Below are 20,882 nucleotides of genomic sequence, written 5' to 3'. Positions count from 1 at the left end.
CTTATTTTCTCTCCAAATGACTTTTCTTGTTTTCCAAAATTTCCAGATCGGTTTTGGTTCTCTCACTTCACAATATGTTACAAATTCAGGCGCTGTTCGTATGTTTTGTTGGATTTTGTTTTCCCAAGCAATCCTTCTTCCATACCTTCCTCCAAAACTTAATCTTAAATCGTCATCACGATATAGCATAATGGCTGCAATAACTGTGTGACCGAATGACAACACAGCCCATGTTCCGAAAATAGATTTCAAGATCAACGACTTCAGCAAAAGAATTCCAAGCAAAGCCAAACAAAATTCTAAATCAGAGAAAAGAAAGTGCCGATATTTTGAATACATAAAAGATCAAATGATACTATACAAAGCCTATATTAAATTCAAACTTCTAATGTAGAAAGGACAAAGAAAAAAGACTTGCAAAATTCAGTATAAAAAAGATTTAGTTACTTCAAGATATTTCGATCTCAATGTGCTATTTTGCCAAGATTCCAAAATTGAAGATGACATCTCCCCATTCGAGATTTCGACGTAAAAATCTCGTACCCCCTCTGCTTCGAAGGGCGAAATGAATAGATTTTTAATCAAATAAGGGAGATTTATCTTTACTTACGCCATTGAAGAACCATTAAACGCAAACGTTTTAAGCCATTTGAGTGACGACAAATAGCTGCAAAAGCTCCATCCAATAATTGGAAGACAATATACACTCCAATGGCAACACCTCCTTCAGAGGTGTACATATTATGTCCAAATACATATGCAAATCCACTACCAAAAAAAACACCCGCCAACAACGAAAAAGTAATTATATAATATGTAATTAGAAATTTTCTCACTTCCATTTTCTCCTTTTTATGTATGTATAAAAACATGGGTTGGTGTAATTTAAGATGCACGATCTAACGATTTACGATGCACGATTCGCGATCCGTGCATAAAATATGTTAATTCATGCGTAATTATGCAAATTATGATTAAATATTTAGGCAATTTACAAACTTTCATTCGCTGAAACTCAATTATTTTTGAAAACATCATTTATGTAAGATTATACAAATTATATTTAAAAATCAGTCATAGATTAAAAGAAAGTGAAAACCACGTGCATTCACCTTCTGTACTCTCTCTCTCTCTCTCTCTTTCATAACTTGAATCAATAGGGGAATTGTTTACCGAAAGAAAATTCTTTCTCATAATAAAGCACCAGTTTTTTGCTTCGTACATTACGGTTCGCAAAACATATTGTTTGCCAATATATTCTTTTATTTGCTTTAAGAAAGAAATTCCTATATTCGATTAAGAGAGAGCAGAAATATTTCTTGTGCATTGATTACTTACACTATCCGTCTATTGTAAGATTATGTTTACAAGGTAGCTTCCATTATCAACAGTATGATTATGTAAGTTAGTTTTTTTCATAATTTTACGGTCGTAATTATTCGTAGTTCCATTACCTACTCATTTCTTTTTTGTTGCACAAATTTACCGTGGTAAACAAAAGTGAGAAAAGATTATGCCATTGTTTTAGAGTTATGTTATATAATTTAAGTTTTATGATAATTATTAGGAATAATCAGCATACTGTATGCATGGATCGCGCATCGTGAATCGTAAATCGTTAGATCGTGCATCTTAAATTACACCAACCCTAAAAACATCATTGAAATATTTTAAGATTTCCTTGAAACCAAAATGGTGTATATAGACATTTCTTTTTATGAAATGCAAAAAGATCACAATTTATGCTGACTCTTTTTTTTTTCAATCCGTGTGAGGCAGTATAAATCATGCAGTGCCGTAGCAACTGGGGGGGGGGGCAAAGGGGGCTATGCCCCCCTATAATTTTTTCAAAAATAGTTATTTTGCAAAATGCAAATTTTTTCTTTTTTAATTTGTCTTTTATGTGCATGTTTTGAGTGCATTTTTTAGCAATCTAGAGCTCAAATTTTCACAATTTCCCCCCTCGGGCCAAACCATGGCTGGCCCTTGTGGTGTCACTAAACTCCAGCCCCCCAATATGAAAATGCTTCCTACTGCACTGAATCATGTCATACGTTAAACAAATGTTTTTTGTAAAAACATCCTAAATCATTGAAGCCCTCGGGTGCTCTAAACTTTTTCACATGTAAGTCAAAAAATGTTCTTATTTTCACAATTCTAGTGAGTATTTTTGTTCGATTTCCTAAGAAATCAGGTGTCCCTGAAAACCTAAATGTTCATAATATTTTTTGCCATTAAAGCTTTATGTTCTTATATATTTTTGTCTTCATAAAAAATGAAATATATATTGTTTTAAACCTCAAAAAGTTAAGAACATCCGAAGGCTTCAAAAAATTTGTAATGATCTTATAAAAGAACGTGAGAGGTGATATGATTCAGTCTACAGGATGGAAATGAAAAAGCTAAAAGAATTTTTACTGTATTCAGAATCTTAAAATATAATTTCAATAGGAATTATTTAAATCACCGTTCATGTACTAGGACTTGCTGCTGTATTTTCAGCAATAAAAGAAATGAAAACTAGAGTGAGTCAAACTACGGGGTGTCTCGAAAAAAAGTATCAAGTTCGAACATGATTCTGAGTAGAAGGTTGTTTCGTGTGTTTAACAAAATGTAAGAAATATATACCAACAAAGTAATTGTATTTACAACAGTCATTATGATTAAAAGAATTAACTTTCTCTACAATTTTAATGACGTTAAAGTTATTGAGAATTGGTTATTGTAAAAGTTATCCATTAAAGATGTCTCATGACAATTAATATGACGTTCATAAACATTGCAAATTTAGTGAATAAAGACACACAAGAACTTTCTTTCTGTAGAAGTGGTACAACTCTATACTTTTTTTCAGGACACCCTATGCAACTGTGAGCAAAAGGTTTCCAAGTGTATGCTCACAGAATTGTATTTTTAGTTGTCTCTGTTTTTCCATTCATTTTTTAAAGACGTACATTTGTGCAACAAAGGAGTATTGAAAAGGGCTATTGAATAAAACCTTAAAACTAATTTTTGAAATAAAGACCTTTGTCTCACAGAGCCGGTGGGACGCCAGAATCCCAATGGAAAATTTGCCAAAAATTTCGTCCCCGGTTGGAAAATACACTGAAAATTCAACCCCACTGGCGGAAATGAACTTCATTTTATCCCCACTCGAAATTCAATGTTTAAAAATTACACTCCAAAGCCATCTGGATTTTTTATCTTTGGGACAACTCAATTTCTATCCCTATTGGGATTTCAATAGGAATTTTCATCCCCACTGAGGAAAAAGTTCCGTACTATCTTATATTTTGGCGATAACATACACAAACATTTTTTTACTCAATCACATGTTGAAACTCGATATTTTTTCCTGACATCATGTTTTCAATTCTTTTATTGCCTGAAAACCGTTTTCAGTATGAAAAATACCATCCAAATTCATCTCGGTCAGAAAACTACAGTGTTTTCATATCAGCACTGAAAAAACTACCATATTACAATGTGAAGTCTAAAGCTGAGCGCTTATCGCTTAAAAAGAGTCTCTGAGAAAGGAGGAAATGTAATAAACTAAATTAGAAATCTTAATACGATCTTTTTTTCTCTCTCTTTATGTGGCCCATAGTAATGAGTACATCTATCAAGAGTACACCCTTATAGTGCATTTTGAGGATCTCGAAAAACCTACCTATAAGGGCGGCACATGCCGTGGGTCGGACCATAGAAGTGCCCCCCCCCCTTTGACGCTCAACTTTTTCTTGACTACTTTTGTGATGACGTACCGACGTTTGACATCAATAACCGAATACGTTTTTTATAGGCATGATAAAACTTTTAATCCTTTTGATATTTGTTAATAAATTGTGATGTAAAACCTTTTGACAACGTTTTTAGACCTAGAAGACAAATGGAAACAAAATCGCCAACACAAACGATAAAAAAACATCCACATCTCAAAATCTAATGCCAGAATCAAAAGTCTCAAGTGATCAAACTGAAGAATCAAAGCATTGTTTATATATTTTTGGATTGTCTTAGAGCTAAAATCTTATATAGATATTAGTTTTTATGATATTCAAAGTAGACCACATAGAGTGCGCTAAATCAGTATGGCAACCATAATTGCGTTGAATTTGAATAATTTTTGAATCCATAAAAACTATTTCAATTACTGTTAGCTATCCAGCATCACACTTCAAAACCTATCCACACTTCCTCTTCCACCGTTATGCAATTTATGCTGACTAAGGAGAATTTTTCCAAATTTCTGGGAGGTGGAAAGAGTCATTTTTTCTTTCGTTGTATTGTGTTAGTAAATTGTAAAAGATGCGTTAATAATTCATGAACTTAATGACCACAAAGCTAATCCTCATCACGTAAACCACATTTTCTTAACTTAAAGGTTGTGTTTCTAAGTAAGAGTGATATCGTTTGCTTACTCATCAATTTTAATTCGCAAGCTTTTTAACACTGGATTGACATGGATGTGGAGCAAGATTGGTTAGAATGAGGAAAAGAAAAACAATTTTTTGCTTTTATTAGCATGATATAACAATAGGGAGACACAGTCCTGATATTGAATATGTGTCTGATATGAAACAGGAGCACTTATGTAAAAATAAAACCTTTAAGTAAGGGAGTGATAAAATATTCAGGTAATAAAGAAGAGAACAATTACATCAAATTTGTTAGTCGATATTTTTGTCATTTACTGAAGCTAAATACTTGACGTTAAGTTCAAGTGAGGTTTATATGGCCTCGATATCTTTGTTTGAAACGACTTTTCTGATGGTCACTTTCTTTAAAAAGGGTTCAATATTCATTCTAATGATTAACCAATCGATGATCTTCCGACAGATACTTAGGATGCTGACAGGTAAAGACAAAAACAATAGCCAAGGTTGTTTTTCTAGAAAACCAATGGAACTTAGATTCATAACAATCTCTCTGTCAATGTTGATTCCATCCACTTTGATTATGCGTTTTGTTTCGATCACACCATTCCGACACATTTCAGGTAACTCGTCCAAAAGATTTTGAACATGTCGTTGATATGATTTTTCTGTTTCCTCATCATCAAATTGAATATCGAATTCAATCTTCTGAAAATTCTGCTCCTTTCCAATATTCTTAAACAAAACTTTATCAATATGGCTCAAATCAATCCAATGTTTATATTTGAAAGTCTCATTTTCTCTCCAAATGACTTCTCTTGTTTTCCAAAATTTCCAGAGCGGTTTTGGTTCTGTCACTTCACAATATGTTACAACTTCAGGCGCTGTTCGTATGTTTTGTTTAATTTTGTTTTCCCAAGCAATCCTTCTTTCATAGCTTTCTCCAAAAGTTAATCTTAAACCGTCATTGCAACATAGCATAATGGCTGTAATAACTGTGTGACCGAATGACAACACAGCCCATGTTCCGAAAATAGATTTCATAATCGACGACTCAATACAAAGGGTTCCAAGCAAAGCAAAACAAAACTCTAAAACCGAGAAAAAGAAGTTTATTTACCTATATGAATCTACCCTATATCCACAACCAGTCAGCAATATTATACGGAAATGGTGAGTATTAGTTTAACGGGAAATACTTCCCAAACAGGAAGGTGGGAAAGTTCCCGAAACATCTTTCGTTTCCAAATTGGATAAGAAGCAAGTTTCCTGTTTGAGAAAATTGGCTTTAAACACTCCGGAAATGGTCCAGGACACAAAAAGGCAAATAACTGATCGCCTTTGTTAAATATATAAATAAGGAGGGTAGTCTCATCCATCCAAAATGGCAGCAATAAATTGTGTTTAAAACAGGAATTCATTTCACTATGGTAGCTCTAGCCGTTTCGATATAATGTTGCTGAATGATCAATTCAAAAGTGTAAAATGAACTAAAGGTCCTTGGACACCCGGGGGGGGGGGGGGGCACTCAAGGTAAATGACCTACCAGACGTTCGGCCCTTAAGGGTAGGTTTTTCATAGTTCAGCTAGTGACTGTAAGGGTAGGAAATTACAAAAATGCACTGAACTGCACTGTAAGGGTAAGAAATTGTGATAAAAGGCCAATTTTTTTGGTAAAATTGGCACAAAATTGGTCAATTTTGGAGGAAAAATTCCACATTTTCTTGGAAAATTGCAAAAATTTTCGCCCTTACGGCAGAGAAATTTTGAAAAATGCACTGTAAGGGTATGATTTTTCATGGAAATTCACTGCACTGTAAGGGGGGGGGGGTTTCAGGGGGTACCCGATTCCGTAATTCCGCCAATTTTTTCTCCAATTTTCGTCACACCGTCTTAAATTGAACCAAAATTCCGTCACCGAAAATTCCTTTGAAATTCAATATTTTTGTCGAAAATTCCGCAAATTTTGAAAATCTTTTACCAATTCCGAAATTCCGCCAATTTTTTTGCTAAATTCCGTTATTCCGCACTAAAATTGTCTAATTTTCCGTCTCCGTCAGAGAACCCAATTTCCGTAATTCCGTCTAAATTTTCGCCAAATTCCGCCACTCCGTCCGAAAAAAGGGCCGATTCCGCTCCTCCGCCAACCATGAAACCCCCCCTGTAAGGGTCCGATTTTAGAAGCCAAATTTTGGGCCGAACGTATGGTCGTTTTCAGATCGAGTGCCCCCCCCCGGGCCCAAACAATGCAGTGAATCTAAAGCTGCATCTGGTACCTTTACTCTTAGTAGCGTTATAATAATAAAATGATTAACCAGGAAATTTTATGTAGACTTACGCCATTGCAGGACCTTCAATCGTTTGCATTTTAAATCAGTTTCGTGGCGACAAAAAGATGCGAAAACTCCATCATACAAATGAAAGATAATATAGACTCCAGTGGCAAAAACTGCTTCACCGGGGTGTTGCTCATATCCAAACCATCCGCCACAAACAATACCGCCAACCAAAACACAAAAAGCAACACCATAATATATAAATAAAAAGTAGCACATTTTTTATTGTCCCTTTTGCATGCCTGTTTTATTAAAAAACAGTAGCAGTAATATGGAGTGTTATATTTCCTACTTTCTCTAATCTTATCAACGCTTTTCTGTTAATTAGAATTACTGTAATTGCATTTTAATGGTAGATAATTTGTTATACGGAATCGCTTGTATAACATAGGCACACAAAAAAAGGGACAACAAAATGTCTGACTTTTTATGGATGTATTATTCAATGGTTTATGGGATTTTTGTTGTTTGTATTCCATTGGGCGTTTTCTTTGGATTTAGACACCCCGCTGAAACAGGCTTCGTCACTGGAGTGTATATTATCTTTCATTTATTTGATGGAGTTTTTGCATTTTTTTGTCGACATGAAAATGATTTAAAATCTGTACGTTTGGAGGTCCTGCCATGGCGTAAGTATACATGAAGTTTCCTTGCGTACTGGATTGGAGCTTGCAAAGACATTTAGTTCAATGTATATTTGAATTGATCAGTCAACATATAATTATATCGAGACGACTAGAGCTACCATTGTAAAATTTAGTTCCCAAACGTCATGCCCAAAAAAGAAATAAATTTCTGATTTAACACATTTTATGGCTTTTAGAGGCTACTCTCCTTATTTATATATTCAACAAGGGCGATCAGTTATTTTCCTTTTGTCCAGAACCATTTCCGGAGCGTTTAAAGCTAATTTTCTCAAACAGGAAACTTGTTTCTTATACAATTTGGAAACGAAAAATGTTTCGGGAAATTTTCCACCTTCCCGTTCGGGAAGTATTTCCCGTTAAGCTAATACTTACCATTTCTCTATAGCGTTACTGACTGGTTGTAGATATAGAGTAGATTCATATAGGTATATCAAACTTCTTTTTCTCTCGGTTTTAGAGTTTTGCTCATCTTTGATTGGAACAATTTTTGTCAAGTCGTCGATCATGAAATCTATTTTCGGAACATGGGCTGTTTTGTCATTTCTTCATGCAGCTATAGCAGCCATTATGCTATGTTGTGATAAGGATTTAAGATTACATTTTGGAGGAAGCCATGAAAGAGGGATTGCTTGGGAAGATAAAATCAAACAAAACATACGAACAGCGCCTGAAGTTGTAACATATTGTGAAGTGAGAGAACCAAAACCGATCTGGAAATTTTGGAAAACAAGAAAAACCATTTGGAGAGAAAATAAGACTTTCAAATATAAACATTGGATTGATTTGAGCCAGATTGATGAAGTTTCGATTAACAATATTGAAAATGAGCAGAATATTCGGAAGATAGAATTTGATATTCATTTTGATGATGAGGAAACAGAAAAATCATATCAACGACATGTTCAAAATCTTTTGGACGAGTTACCTGAAATGTGTCGGAATGGTGAGATCGAAACAGAACGCATAATCAAAGTGGATGGAATCAATATTGAAAGAGAGATTGTCATGAATCTAAGTTCCAATGGTCTTGAAGGGCTTCTAGAAGAGCATCCTTGGCTAGTAGTTTTGTCTTTGCCTGTCAGTATCCTTAGCATATGTCAGAAATTCATCGAATGGTTAATCGTTAGAATGGATATTGAACCCTTTTTAAAAAAAGTGACCATCAGAAAAGTCGTTTCAAACAAAGATGTCGAGGTCATATAAACCTCACTTGAACTTCACGTCAAATATTTTGCTTCGGCAAATGGCGGAAATATATACTAACAATTTTGATGTAATGGTTCTCTTTTTTATTACCTAAAGATTTTATCACTCGTTTACTCAAATTGAAAAAAGGCGTTTTTGGTGACGAGGATTAGGTTTATGCTTATTAAGTCCATCAATTGTCAACGTATCTTTCACAATTTGCTAACACAACACAACGAAAGAAAAAATGACTTTCTCCACCTCCCACTAATTTGGAAAAATCTCTATATTAACTCTATTCGTTAGGGAGGGGGCTTTTTCTGTTCGGGGGTCAAACTAAAAATAGCTCCTGAAATAATAAATCTTTTGGCATGAAATTTTCTGTAAATTCCTAACTTTTATTCAGCTTTAAAATAAAATAAATTTTGACACATAAAAATTTTTACACCTTAAGCATGATGACTTTTCTGTGAGTAAGGTGTCACAAAAATTGACACTTTTCCAATACAAGATTATTTTTTATGTAATTTATTGAATATTTAGGACAAAATAAACATTTTAGATTCAGGGAACTTTTTTCTAAAGCTTTTGTAATAGCTATTCATAAGAGCATAAGAAATTTTCGGTTTTTGGTTACTTTGACCATGATGAAAAGGAAAAGCCCCTCCCTTGTTTTGAACCGTCCCTAAAAACCTAGTATGAATAGGGTTAATTCTCCTTAGTCAGCATATATTACATAATGACGGAAGAAGAAGTGTTGATAGGTTTTGAAGTGTGATGCTGGATAGCTAACAGTAATTGAAGTAGTTTTTTATGGATTCAAAAATTATTCAAACTCAACGCAATCTTGGTTGCCATACTGATGCAATGCAACGACTTCAAAAGTGTTTTTCTTAACTCCCCCCCCCCCCCCTTTAGTAGCATTCGTTTGAAGCTCGGGTGCAGTGTGCAATCCAGTTGTATTGCTGATTTTGAAGTTACTTAGAAAGCAAAGGCCGGTCGATAAGGTTTTTGATTTGCTCATTTGAGTAGAGTAGTTTTTTGAATGTTCCTTTTTTTCCATCATTTGTTGTATATTCAGTCAGTTCAGGTTTGCGTTGATTACCTCCTCTGACTAGGTAACGTAAGAATTTGATATATTGACTCTCAATATAATCGAATTGTTTCTTGGTCAATGTCCAGCATTGACATCCATACATGAGACGGGAGCGAACAAGTGATTTGTCTCATGAGACAAAAAAAAAGAAACCGTGAGACATGCACTTTTTTCTAGTGTTGGTGGGATGGAATATGTTGCATTGCACAAACGCGAGAAAAGCTTGCTCGTGTCCCCAAGGCTCAAAACTTTCGAATACACCTTTTTTATAAGAAAATCCAAAATTTTTGAAGCCTAAAAATGCTCTTAACATGTTCTTCTTTAATAGAATTGCCCAAATTATCTGATAATAGGTAGATTAGACTGGCATTGTGACGTTCCGTGGCACTTATAAGGTTTGGCCTCGCGTTAGCATTGCTCTTCCAGTGTCATTCGAGTGTCATGGTATATGCCATGGCTTGGTAGCTCCTTCCATTCGGAGGGCTTATATCGATCTATGAATTACCTAATAAGGCTGCAAGTTGTAACCCACAGTAAAGTGCACGAAAAAAACTATCTGGTTAAAAAACAAGAAAAGTCTTTGGTAAATAGGGGTTTTCATCTCCACCTGCTTACAAATTTTCTCCCTTAAGCTCATGCTCACTTTTCCCGCGTAAACCGTGTGGCGTGCCGGTCTAATATAAAGTCTGTCTCAATGTATTCTGCAGCGGAGACAAAAAAGGCTGTATGTAACTTTTGATAGCATTTGAATTTAATAGCGGTTTTGTGATTGTTGAAAAAATTGAGAGCGAGAGAGCAATTAAAATGTAAATGACATGCACAGCATCAGTCTAGCAATAAAAATACCTCTTTTGATACCTTCGAATTTTTTTTATAATCGCCTTTCATTTAATTAAGTTCATCGAAATAATTCATTCATGAAAGTATTTGCATACAAACATCGAGTAGGAAATGTAAGATGTTAGAAGTAGTATAATTGTTGGTAAGAAGTCATTTTAATTGTTTTCTACCCACTTCTCTAAAGCTCTAAAGGGATGTGTGTAAACAAACAATCTGACAAATATGCATTCTCAAATTTGTGAGGATATCGCGCTCCTCTAATAATAGGACTCGGAATGACAATAAAGTGGCGTGATTTTGTTAAGAAATAGGGCACCGTATCAGGAAAATCTAGTTTTTGACTTTCAAGAGCACAACAAGATTCTTGTTGTAGAATTTTCTGCGGAAGGACTATTTTCTTCAGATGGTTAATTTTAATTTTCCTTCAGGGGTTTACCGTGACCGTAACAAAGTTATTACCAGCTGTTATCGAGTAAGCGTAGACAACACAACCATAAACTTGGTGTAGGGGAGTTTTATGACATGGTGATTATCTACGTATTCATTGTGAAATGAAAAGATAATGATTGTTGTTGTAGATCTGCTCTCTTAAAGTCCAATTTTGTACTTCTTTCGTCTATAAGCTACGTTTCGATGACATGTTTTGTGTTGTATGGAATCTAGAGATTACTCAGTTTTCCCTGTGATGTAAGCGCTGCCATAGTCATTGAAGGGTAGTAAACACGGGAATGTTAGCGCAGTTGTTACTACCGACACCAAGGGAAAGAACATTGCATGATAGAGTTTTGGACAAACTATATCCGTCACTATTTACTCCGCTTTGGGTTGCTCTCCTGTTTTCAAAATTATCCTGTTTTTCAGTGACCGCTTGTGTAGACTATAGCCTTTAGCCTGTATAAACTATAGCCTGCACTTTATCAAGATTCTAGCTTCAACAGAAAGAGAATGTTTGAAGTTCTCTTTTAAACTATTCAAAGTATAATTAGAGGGTATTTGTAAAAATGTCCTATCAGGAGGGCTGTCGTAAATAAGGCGAAGACGACCCAGATTTTCGAAAACGCACGTCCTTGAGTTTTACTTAAACCGTTCCTTTCCAGGGTGAGAGTTCGCTCACTTCTCCCTTTTTTGACGGGAGGGCTTACTGCCCATACCAGATACCAACGGCAGTAAGCCCTAAGGGCGACACATTCATACCATTTGGTGAATGAGATAAAGCTGAAAACTAGAAGTGCATCTCCTACTTAGTTGAAGCAAGACTTATTTCGCAAGTTGTGCAGCACGCGCGTTTTCATACAAACACTAGATTGAAAGTAAACTCTCGTTCGTCAGTTTCTCACTGACGGGCCTATATTTTACATCAAATTTAAGAAAAATTTGAATAATAGAGGTTTGAATTATGTTGAGAGTCGACTGTATAGTCGACGGGGAACTGGATTTTCATCGAAATAAACGGTTGACTTGTTGACGTTGATTTTCAATATTACGAATAATCGTATCGATTAGAAGAACATCGAATTAGAGATCTGTATTTGAGAGCTGTATTTGAGAGCTGCATTTGATAGCATTTAGTAGATAGCCATGGTGCGGAAAGGGTTCTGATCCCTCCTTCTTGGAATCCCTCAACCATTAATGCTTATCACCCAAGGATTTTGGACAAAAATAGCTAACAAATATATGTGAAATATCTTTAGAGAGATAAAGAGAAAGCGAAATAATAAACTTCTTTCTTCTTTTTGACTCAGATTACTTTAGCACAAAGCTTCCTTTCATGAAGACCAAATTTCATAATAGTGCTTGAAAATAATCTACAATTCTTTGCTATCCCCCTTTTCATGAAAATTTCTGATCCCCGCCCCTGCTTCATTTTTTCGGAAGGTGTCACCCCGCCCCTTTGAGAGGGGGATCCGAACTATGCTACCATACTGCTAGCAATCTACATTCTCAAAGAACGGAAGTAACACAGCAAGATAACACAAAAGAGAATGGATACCTGCATAGCCTACATCTACCATGTTGTTTGATGGTTGCTGTACTGGTGTGATGACAACACGGTTTGTTGGTTGCTTTGTGTGTTTCCGTGTCATGGTGTGCGTGATAATGACCTCCCGGTTTGTAACGCACGATCTAAACAAAGCAAATATATGTTAAAATTATGAGCAATTTCATTGGAGAAAAATATACTTACGATTCTGATGGACGCTATCAGTAACAATCGAAAAGCAAGCAATACGATGAGGTTGCAATCCCGGGTGGGGGGGGAGTCCGAATTTTAAAAACCGGAAATTTTAGGGTCTAAAATCGGAAATCGGAAATTTGTGAAATTTGGAACCCTAACCGGGTATTTTTCCTTAAAATTTAGCCTTTTAAGGGATAAATATTGGAGTATTGTGATAAGATATTGTGCTTTTTACGACCCTTAGAGGGACTTTGAAAGCCCAAAAAGAAACCCTAAAGGGTGGCACATACACGTGCCTTCCATTTGCCTAAGCACCCCTCCATTTATCTAAGTACCCCTCCATTTACCTAAGTACCCCTCCCTGGGGTTTCAACACACTTTGCCCTCCTATCTTTTTGCTACAATATTTTTCTTCTCAAGGTTTTCATAAGCTTAGAGGACCCGACCATTGAGTTTAAAGACCGAAGGGCTAGAGTAGAATCTTTAACCGTTCCCTGGCAAGAAAAGGTGAAGCCACTTATTTCCCATCCAGAACGCACCTAGAATGCGCCCTAATCATGACGACGGATTGTATCTAGCGGTTCCTTTGTTTTTGAGGAATGCATTTTTTGAAATTTAGTGATAGATTTTACTTTCCGGGCGTTCTGGATGGGAAATAAGTGGCTTCATTTCCCATCCAGGAGTCTCGAGTCTAACCCTTCGGGCTTGGAAGTCAATGGCCCCGACCAAAGAGAACTTTCTCTTACTTGCATATGCTCAGAACCAAGCAATACTCTTTGTGGAATCTTGAAGATCTCTCCAAATCTGTAGAAAAAAACAACAAGGGAGTTAAATCAATTAAAGATTTCAAAACCCACTACACGTTTTTTTATAAGAACAAACGAACAAACCATATAATAAACACATAAGGTTTCAATGGCAAAAATGTTAAGAGCATGTTGAGAACTTTTTAAGGCTTTGCGGACTCTAAAATAACCTATTTTTAATAAACCACTCACAAAATGGGGGAAAATAAGAACATGTCAAAAACATTTCTAGGCTTAAAACTTAAAAAGTTAAGAACATCCGAAGGCTTCAAAATTTTTGGATGTTCTTATAAAAAAACCGTGTATATCAAAAGATGGGGTTTGATCATCTCACTATTGGTATTTATAGCTTCTTAACTGTATTCTCACTGAGGCCCCTCAAGCGGAATTTCACGCAAACACGATTTTTCAGAAAATCGGAATATTTTTCGAGAAAAATCGGGGAAACATCTGAAAATTGGGGGAAATTGTATTGCAAAAGGTAAAATTCAAGTATTCATACACAATAGCGCAAATTCATGCAATCCTTGGATTTTTACGTTAACGCACTCACGCAACCAAAACAACCAATTCATGCAATCATGCAAACCGCTGGGAGGGCCACCTCACTGACCTTATGATAAATCCACCGTATCACTGATTCAGGCTGCAAGGGCTGTAAAGAAAATTCGCTAAAGGATCCGTGATGATTTGTAATGCTTCATTTTTGGCGGTAATCATCATCACGTGTGAAGTTGTTTGTACAGGCGATGTAATCCTTTCGACTATCTTTGCCCATTGTGGATTATTTTAATTAACAACTTAGTTTCTGTACACGTTTTTTTTTTTATAAGAACAAACTATATAAGAACATAAGGCTTCGAGGCCCAAAAATTTAAGAACATTCTAAGAACATTCTAAGGCTTTGGAGACTTAAAAATATGCATTTTCTTAAGAAATTACATCAAAATGCTCAAAAAATGCTGAAAATAAGAACATTTTAAGAACATTTTTAGGCTTCAAATCCAAAAAACTAAGAACATCCGAAGGCTTCGAAAAATTTTGACGTTCTTATAAAAAAAAAACGTGTATCCAGCTTACTGAAGATTAAAGGATTAAACAGAAACTGTCCGTAATGCTTGATTTTTGGCGGTAATCAAAAACAAAGTTATCAAATTTTTATAAAATAATAATCAGATTTTGATTATATTAACCCTCAAGAGGACCTTAGCTAATTAGAGTAAATTATTAAAGCTGTCGTTTTTACAATTTTTTTTCAAAATTCATGGAAAACAGACAGAAAATTGTTACTACATTTGGACGCTTTGGTTGTTTGGTATATATTGTTTTAATTTCGCTGTAGATTGACTGAACTTCTGAAGAAAAACCTGTCTTCTGATTTTCGGCTCAATGCTACAATCACCGCTGTAAAGTATTTGCACAACAGGGGAATTCCTTTAAAATTTTAAAATCACAAGTGATTTTTATGTGCTTTGATGTAGGGTTGGAAAGTAGAGTTTTAATTCTGAGTTTTAATTTGAGACTTAAGGACCTTAGGATCTCAGGACCCTTTTCGTGCAGGATTTAAAAGCTCAAAAATGTTCCAATAAATTTAATTAAGGCTGAGAATATGTAGCCAGAAAGCACAATTCTCGCCCGAGCTTTAATCTAATATCCAAAATTGCCAAAATATATTTTGACAGTGATAGCAGCAAAGAGAAATTTATAAATGATTAGAAAATATATTGAGAAGAGTCTTGTGGATTTTTCTTAACTCTTTATTCTGAAATTGGATCGTTTCTTTTCTTGAGAATAAACTACACGTTGTTTTATCAGAACAAACTATATAAGAACATAAGGCTCCGATAGCCAAAATGTTAAGAACAAGTTGAGAACATTTTAAGGCTTTGTAGACCCTAGAATATCCAATTTCTTAGGAAAATGGACAAAAATACTCAAAAATTGGTGAAAATAAGTGCATGTTAAGAACATTTTTAGGCTTCAAACTCAAAAATCTAAGAACATCCGAAGGCTTTCTTATAAAAAAAACGTGTAGTGATTTAGTTCAGAATTCAAGGCAAACGTTTCAATAGTTAAAATTATAGAACATTCCTTAACCAAAACGATATTCTTATAAAAAACTTGTTAGTTTTATACCCTTCTTGTAAATGAAGGAAAACGTTTTAGATGTGAAAGCTTTTAGTTCGGAAAAAGTTGAGAACGGCGGGGTATCTATAATACATTAGACATGAATAAAATATGAAGTAAAAACAAAAATGTTATGAACGTTTGGAGAAAATAAGGGAAACATGTATAATGTGGAAAAGATTTTAGGCTCAAGATTACTCTTCTCTTTGAGGGAAAACTGAAAAAGATTTAAGTCTGAAAAAATATTTTTCTACTTTTCGTTTGTCGAGAGTCTTGTGGTTTTTTTTTGGGAAAACTTTTGAATGACACGAGTTAGAGTTAGGTTTGAAACGGAGTGGAAGAAGTCTGCTCCTTTCAAGATGAACAGAGTTTTAAAAGTTAGTAAAATGAATTATGAGACAAGGTAGTTTCAGGGAAGAAGCAGGGGTTATGTACCGGAGGGTAAATGAGAGGTATTATGCAAATAAAAAGGACAAGGGGAGTCTCGAAAGAAGATTATATCATGAAAAACCTTTGAAAACCAAAGTTTACGTTGGGTATATCTAAAGCGTATCTTTTTTAACTTATTTTCAGTAGTTTTCAACGGTTTTTGAAAGTAAAATACCTTTCAGTCTTTCAATCACATTATTGAATAGCTAAACTTTCTGAGGATAGCTTTTTCAAGCTGTACATAAGTGCTTGTGAATTTCTTTTTTCAAAATTGTTGTAAGATTCTTAGCAAAAGGGTTAGTCTAGAGATCGCCCGAGAGTCCCAGAGTCTCTGACACTTTATCTTTTTCAGACACCGTTGCTTATTAGATACCTTTTTTATTAACTTATATCTTCTTTCTTTCAGAAAATACAAAAGAGACAATGGAGATAGCAAAGACGATCATTTTCTTAATCTGCATACAAATAACAGCATTTTTTGCATCTATTTGCATTGGTCATGACGAAATGACGGGCTGGATGAAATGGGTTGACGGAAGCATCGATAACGGAGGTGTTAAGCAGACCATATCAATCGGTCTCTGGCGTGAATGTACACAGTATAATCGTAAGACAGATATAGGCGAACGTCGCTGTATAGTCTGCCAGGAGTTGAAAATCACCAAGAGTCTACGGGCAGTGCAAGCATGCATCATTCTAGCATTAATATGTAGTGTTTTGGCACTGGTGTTATCCGGCTTGATTTTCGGAGTTAAGATTAAAGCAAAATTAATTTCAGTTGCTTTATTTGGAACAGCAGTGTTTGGGATCATTGCCATGGCGATTTTTTCGGACAAGGATAATCAGAAAAACATAATGGTAACCAAAGTAGCGATGGATTATGATTGGGCTTTCATTTTAGGATGGTTTACATCAATGGAATCTATCAACGCTTCTATATTGATCTTGATTTGGAGCATGCGTACTGGCTCTTAGTTTGTAAGAATTGGTTTCACTTCTACAAAATTTATTGGTGTTGATTCAAGGTCGTAATTTGTGATTTAAGGTCGCAATTTGCGATTCAAGGTCGTAACGATGAACATGATCAAAATATGATCTTTGTAGGACAATACGCTTATCAAATAACATTTATGCAACACACAGCCACGACGTTTTAATGAGAAATTATACACTCCTAAAATAGGAACACCCAGAGGAAAACACATTACTTCGCAATTTACTGATACATACGCTAGACTATAGATTTAAGGATAATACTAAGTGTCATGTTAGCTGAACTTATGGATATAACACGAGAGTTAAAATGTCTCTCATTCAAAATGTGCATTAGGGCGGCGGTTATCGTAAACTATCTTAGACGAGGACGATCAAGAACTATGGTATGGTATGCGCAAATCAAAATGTGTCATGGGAATAACCTTAACGTTTATATTGATAGAAATACATACTCTAAAGGATTTATAATTTTATTCTTAGACAATTTACCACTTTATATAACAACATAATGAATTTCTCTTTAATTTGGACCTAAAACTCGTCATCGCTGTTTAAATTCCGTTTGATTTTATCCTGACTCGGGCCCTATAATAATGTCAAAACACTTAAAACTGAATCTCTGAATCTAGGTAGTTCCTTACAGAAAGATAATATATTTCTAACTGAAACGGAACTCTCCAAACCAGCGCGATCATTATTTCCCCTCAACAATGATTTAAGCTTCTAATCCAACATTTCAAACTCTTTTATAGTCAACCACTTGTTATTTGACTGCATTGCTTAGAAATAAAGCCATCTTCGTCTGGCAATAGGCCATTTCACAGTCGCAAAGCGTAATGGGTAATCAGGACCACTGCACGCTAAACGCGCTAATACACATACCTTTCACTTGTCTAGATACCCCCGGAAGAGTAACATGCTACAATCGTCATACCTGTTTCTTAAGTTGCTAAGGACTACATCGTATTCTTCAGACATTGGTAACCAGACTTGATCGGAAGTTCGTTGACGATGTTTGGGATGTTCTCGCATCACAATGTTTAAGTAATCTTCGATACCGAGTGTGTTTAACGTCTCAAATTCCTCAGGTGTTATTTTACCTATTGTTGAAAAAGAAGAATATTTCTGAGGGTTAGTAAATTTAGAAATTCGAGTCAAAGAATTTCGCAGAACATTTCTTCCAGTACTCAATGTATTAAACACCACTGTCTCGCAAGCTCAGTGGAACTTTTTCTCTCAGTGGGGAGTTAATGGCGGCACATACACATACCTTTCACTTGCCTAGGTATCCCCGGGGGGAGTAACAGGCTACAATCATCATACCTGACTATTGAAACTAATGAAATATCAATGGGAATGGGAAATCTATTGTTTTCAGTTCAAAAACGCAAGTGGGGATTGTTTTTGAAGTGCAATTTTCAATTGGTGATAAAATCATAGGGCAATTTCCCAGTGGGGTTTGTAGAGGCAGGCAGGCTGGACACAGATTAAGGGTCGGTTTGGAACACGCACACAATTGAAGTTGATTGATGTATTGTGTTGACAGAGTTCAAACTAAAAAGTACAAAATGAAAATGATAAATATTTTGAACTAAAATGACAAATCCTTGACTAAATGACAAAATATCCTAGATATCCTCAAAATGCTCGTGATAAACCTCTAAAATATCTCAAAAATGTGAACAAATCATAGAGACAAAATGACATGAAAACATGACTGAAATGAGCTAATTCCAAATGAAATTTTAGGTAAATTCTATAATTGAAAATTGTACTGAAAAAAATCCTATGGTTATCCTAACTTAAAGAGAGACACTGAGAACCAAAGTCCTAGACAAAACCACAGAAAAACAAAAGAACCAAAACTCACCGGCTGGCCTATGAGTGTGTGCTGTGAAATGCCATGCCAATAATTCAGTGAAAATTGATGAATTATAACTTGAAATTCATTGACTTAAATTCCAAATTTGTAAATTAAAAATAGTGACTTTTTCTCTGACTTCCCTCAACATACATCCTTCTACAAAAGGTGTTCTGTCAGAAAATGTGAAAATCAGAAAACGTGAAAACTCTCTGATCAAAATTGAAACAATTAAAAATGCGTAAAAAGATAATTGCTTTCTGCTAATTATAAGAAAATATGTTTTCTCTAAGAATATGCGATCTTTTATAAGATCAAAGTCATTAACACGAAGTTAAAATGATTTTGTCCATTTTATAATCACAAACATTACACTCCCCCCAATGGGAAAATCATTTTGAACAAGCCAAATCAACATACAATGCCATTTGACCAAGTTGAGTCATTACGTCAGACTCGTCAACATGATGAATAATAACCAAACCACGAACTGCTCGTTTTTTTCACGAAATACGTTCTCTGTCACGTTTTTGTATCTATGGTGGGGCTTTACGTGCAACACCTCGGTACTGTATTCAAGATTAGTAACTTGACCATACGTATAATCCTTTGATATGCGAATCAGTTTTCGTAAAGATGACAATATCTCCAATTTGATGCTATCTGTTGGTACCATTTTTGTTGCTTCATCAATTTGGAACATGGGTAATAAGCCAAATCTCGACCAAGACTGATAGATCTGCTCATTTGCTTGTAAGATTTTTGATGGATTATCGGTGTTATCACGTTTCCCTCAGGATTCTATCATTGTTTCTTCCTAGTAACAATCTATTTGGAGTTATCAAGTCCATGCATTCGAAATCACCAACGATGTTACCAAGGGCGAGTGGTAGGTTATTGATCGTATTTGCCTTTGTCGCAGATAACGTTTCCCCCACTGTAGAGAGACAATTTTTCCTTGTGAAGCGATCTTCGATAGATGCATTGATTTCAGGTATCTTCCTTTCCACTTTCCCATGCATATAGTGTCCCTGCACAGGAAGGACTTGAAATTCGACTTTGTGAAGCTTCATCAGGTTGATTGGACATCTCGAAGGTTGAGGTTCATCTCTTTGCATGCTTTAACCAACTGACTCCCTTCATCACAAAGGAGCTTTTTTGGAAATCCTCTGTCACATCAATCTTGTGAATGCCATGATGAATGATGTTGCTGAATAGTCATCCATTGTTTTGATGCTGACTGCCGAAGTTGAACAACAACACAAAACTACAAGCCAGATTTTGATAGTCTTCTTTTGTTTTGTGGTTGATAAGCCAGGTAAGGTCCTGATAGGTCGATTGTGAGTAAAGAAAGCTGGTGCTATGGTGAGATTATATGGTGGAACTGGTCCCATTGCAATTTCGACTGTACGTTTCATCAGGTATCTGCACCGTTGACATGAATCACGAACTTGCTTGACGAGACTTCTGCCATCAATGATGTACACTTTCTGTAGAACAAATCGATGAGTTGTTTCAACACCAGAATGACGTGCAGTAGGGTGGTTCCAGTGAATGTCCATGACAATGCTGTATGATAAGGGAGAGTACCTATCTAAAACAGGCACACAGAAGGTTGACGAGCTCAAGTCTTTCTTGACTTTGGTGAATCTTCCCACGATTGAGATGCTTTGATCAGGAAGTATACGACCAGAATACTTGAGTGTTCCATTTTGTTCTCTTGCGATGTTTTCGTACTTCGATTTGTTGGTGAACTTCTTGATTTCAGATGTTCCTTTCTGAAAATAGTACTGTTCTGCTGATGATAACTCCTCTTCAGATAATTCCCCATTAAGCTTTGGTTTTGCTTTGCGAAGATTGTTGCAGTAGCGTAAGATGTATGCCATGATTCGGATGACTTGATGGAATGAATGGTGATTTGGATCCAAGATGTAGGAAGAGAACTCGTATCTCTTCTTTATTTCGTCACTGTTGAGACTGACGTGCACTTCAATGTTCTTGCAGATT

The 20,882-nt window shown here is 35.5% G+C and overlaps 3 protein-coding genes across 3 annotated transcripts in view; 1 reads left to right on the top strand and 2 right to left on the bottom strand.

The window, feature by feature from the left end:
* The window catches only part of LOC136814763 (transmembrane prolyl 4-hydroxylase-like), a 52,543-nt gene that overhangs the window by 20,185 nt on the left and 11,476 nt on the right, over positions 1-20,882 (bottom strand). Inside the window, exons 8-10 of the mRNA XM_067071184.1 lie at positions 17,949-18,114; positions 13,403-13,460; positions 12,471-12,604 (exon numbers count right to left, since the gene is read on the bottom strand). Coding sequence (XP_066927285.1) covers positions 12,471-12,604; positions 13,403-13,460; positions 17,949-18,114 — 358 coding nt within the window. The remainder of the gene's footprint in view (positions 1-12,470; positions 12,605-13,402; positions 13,461-17,948; positions 18,115-20,882) is intronic.
* On the bottom strand, positions 4,615-6,985 carry LOC136814822 (uncharacterized). The gene is made up of 2 exons (XM_067071248.1): positions 6,715-6,985; positions 4,615-5,467 (listed from the first exon to the last, which is right to left on the bottom strand). The coding sequence occupies exons 1-2, from the start codon at positions 6,929-6,931 to the stop codon at positions 4,731-4,733; spliced, it is 954 nt and encodes a 317-aa protein (XP_066927349.1). The 5' UTR covers positions 6,932-6,985; the 3' UTR covers positions 4,615-4,730.
* On the top strand, positions 7,113-8,702 carry LOC136814820 (uncharacterized). The gene is made up of 2 exons (XM_067071247.1): positions 7,113-7,341; positions 7,817-8,702. The coding sequence occupies exons 1-2, from the start codon at positions 7,128-7,130 to the stop codon at positions 8,560-8,562; spliced, it is 960 nt and encodes a 319-aa protein (XP_066927348.1). The 5' UTR covers positions 7,113-7,127; the 3' UTR covers positions 8,563-8,702.

This window comes from Clytia hemisphaerica, unplaced genomic scaffold (assembly GCF_902728285.1).
Source record: "Clytia hemisphaerica strain Z4C2 unplaced genomic scaffold, Clytia hemisphaerica genome assembly, whole genome shotgun sequence".
In the NCBI taxonomy this organism is placed as follows: domain Eukaryota; kingdom Metazoa; phylum Cnidaria; class Hydrozoa; order Leptothecata; family Clytiidae; genus Clytia; species Clytia hemisphaerica.
This window is presented reverse-complemented; position numbering and strand designations above follow the sequence as displayed.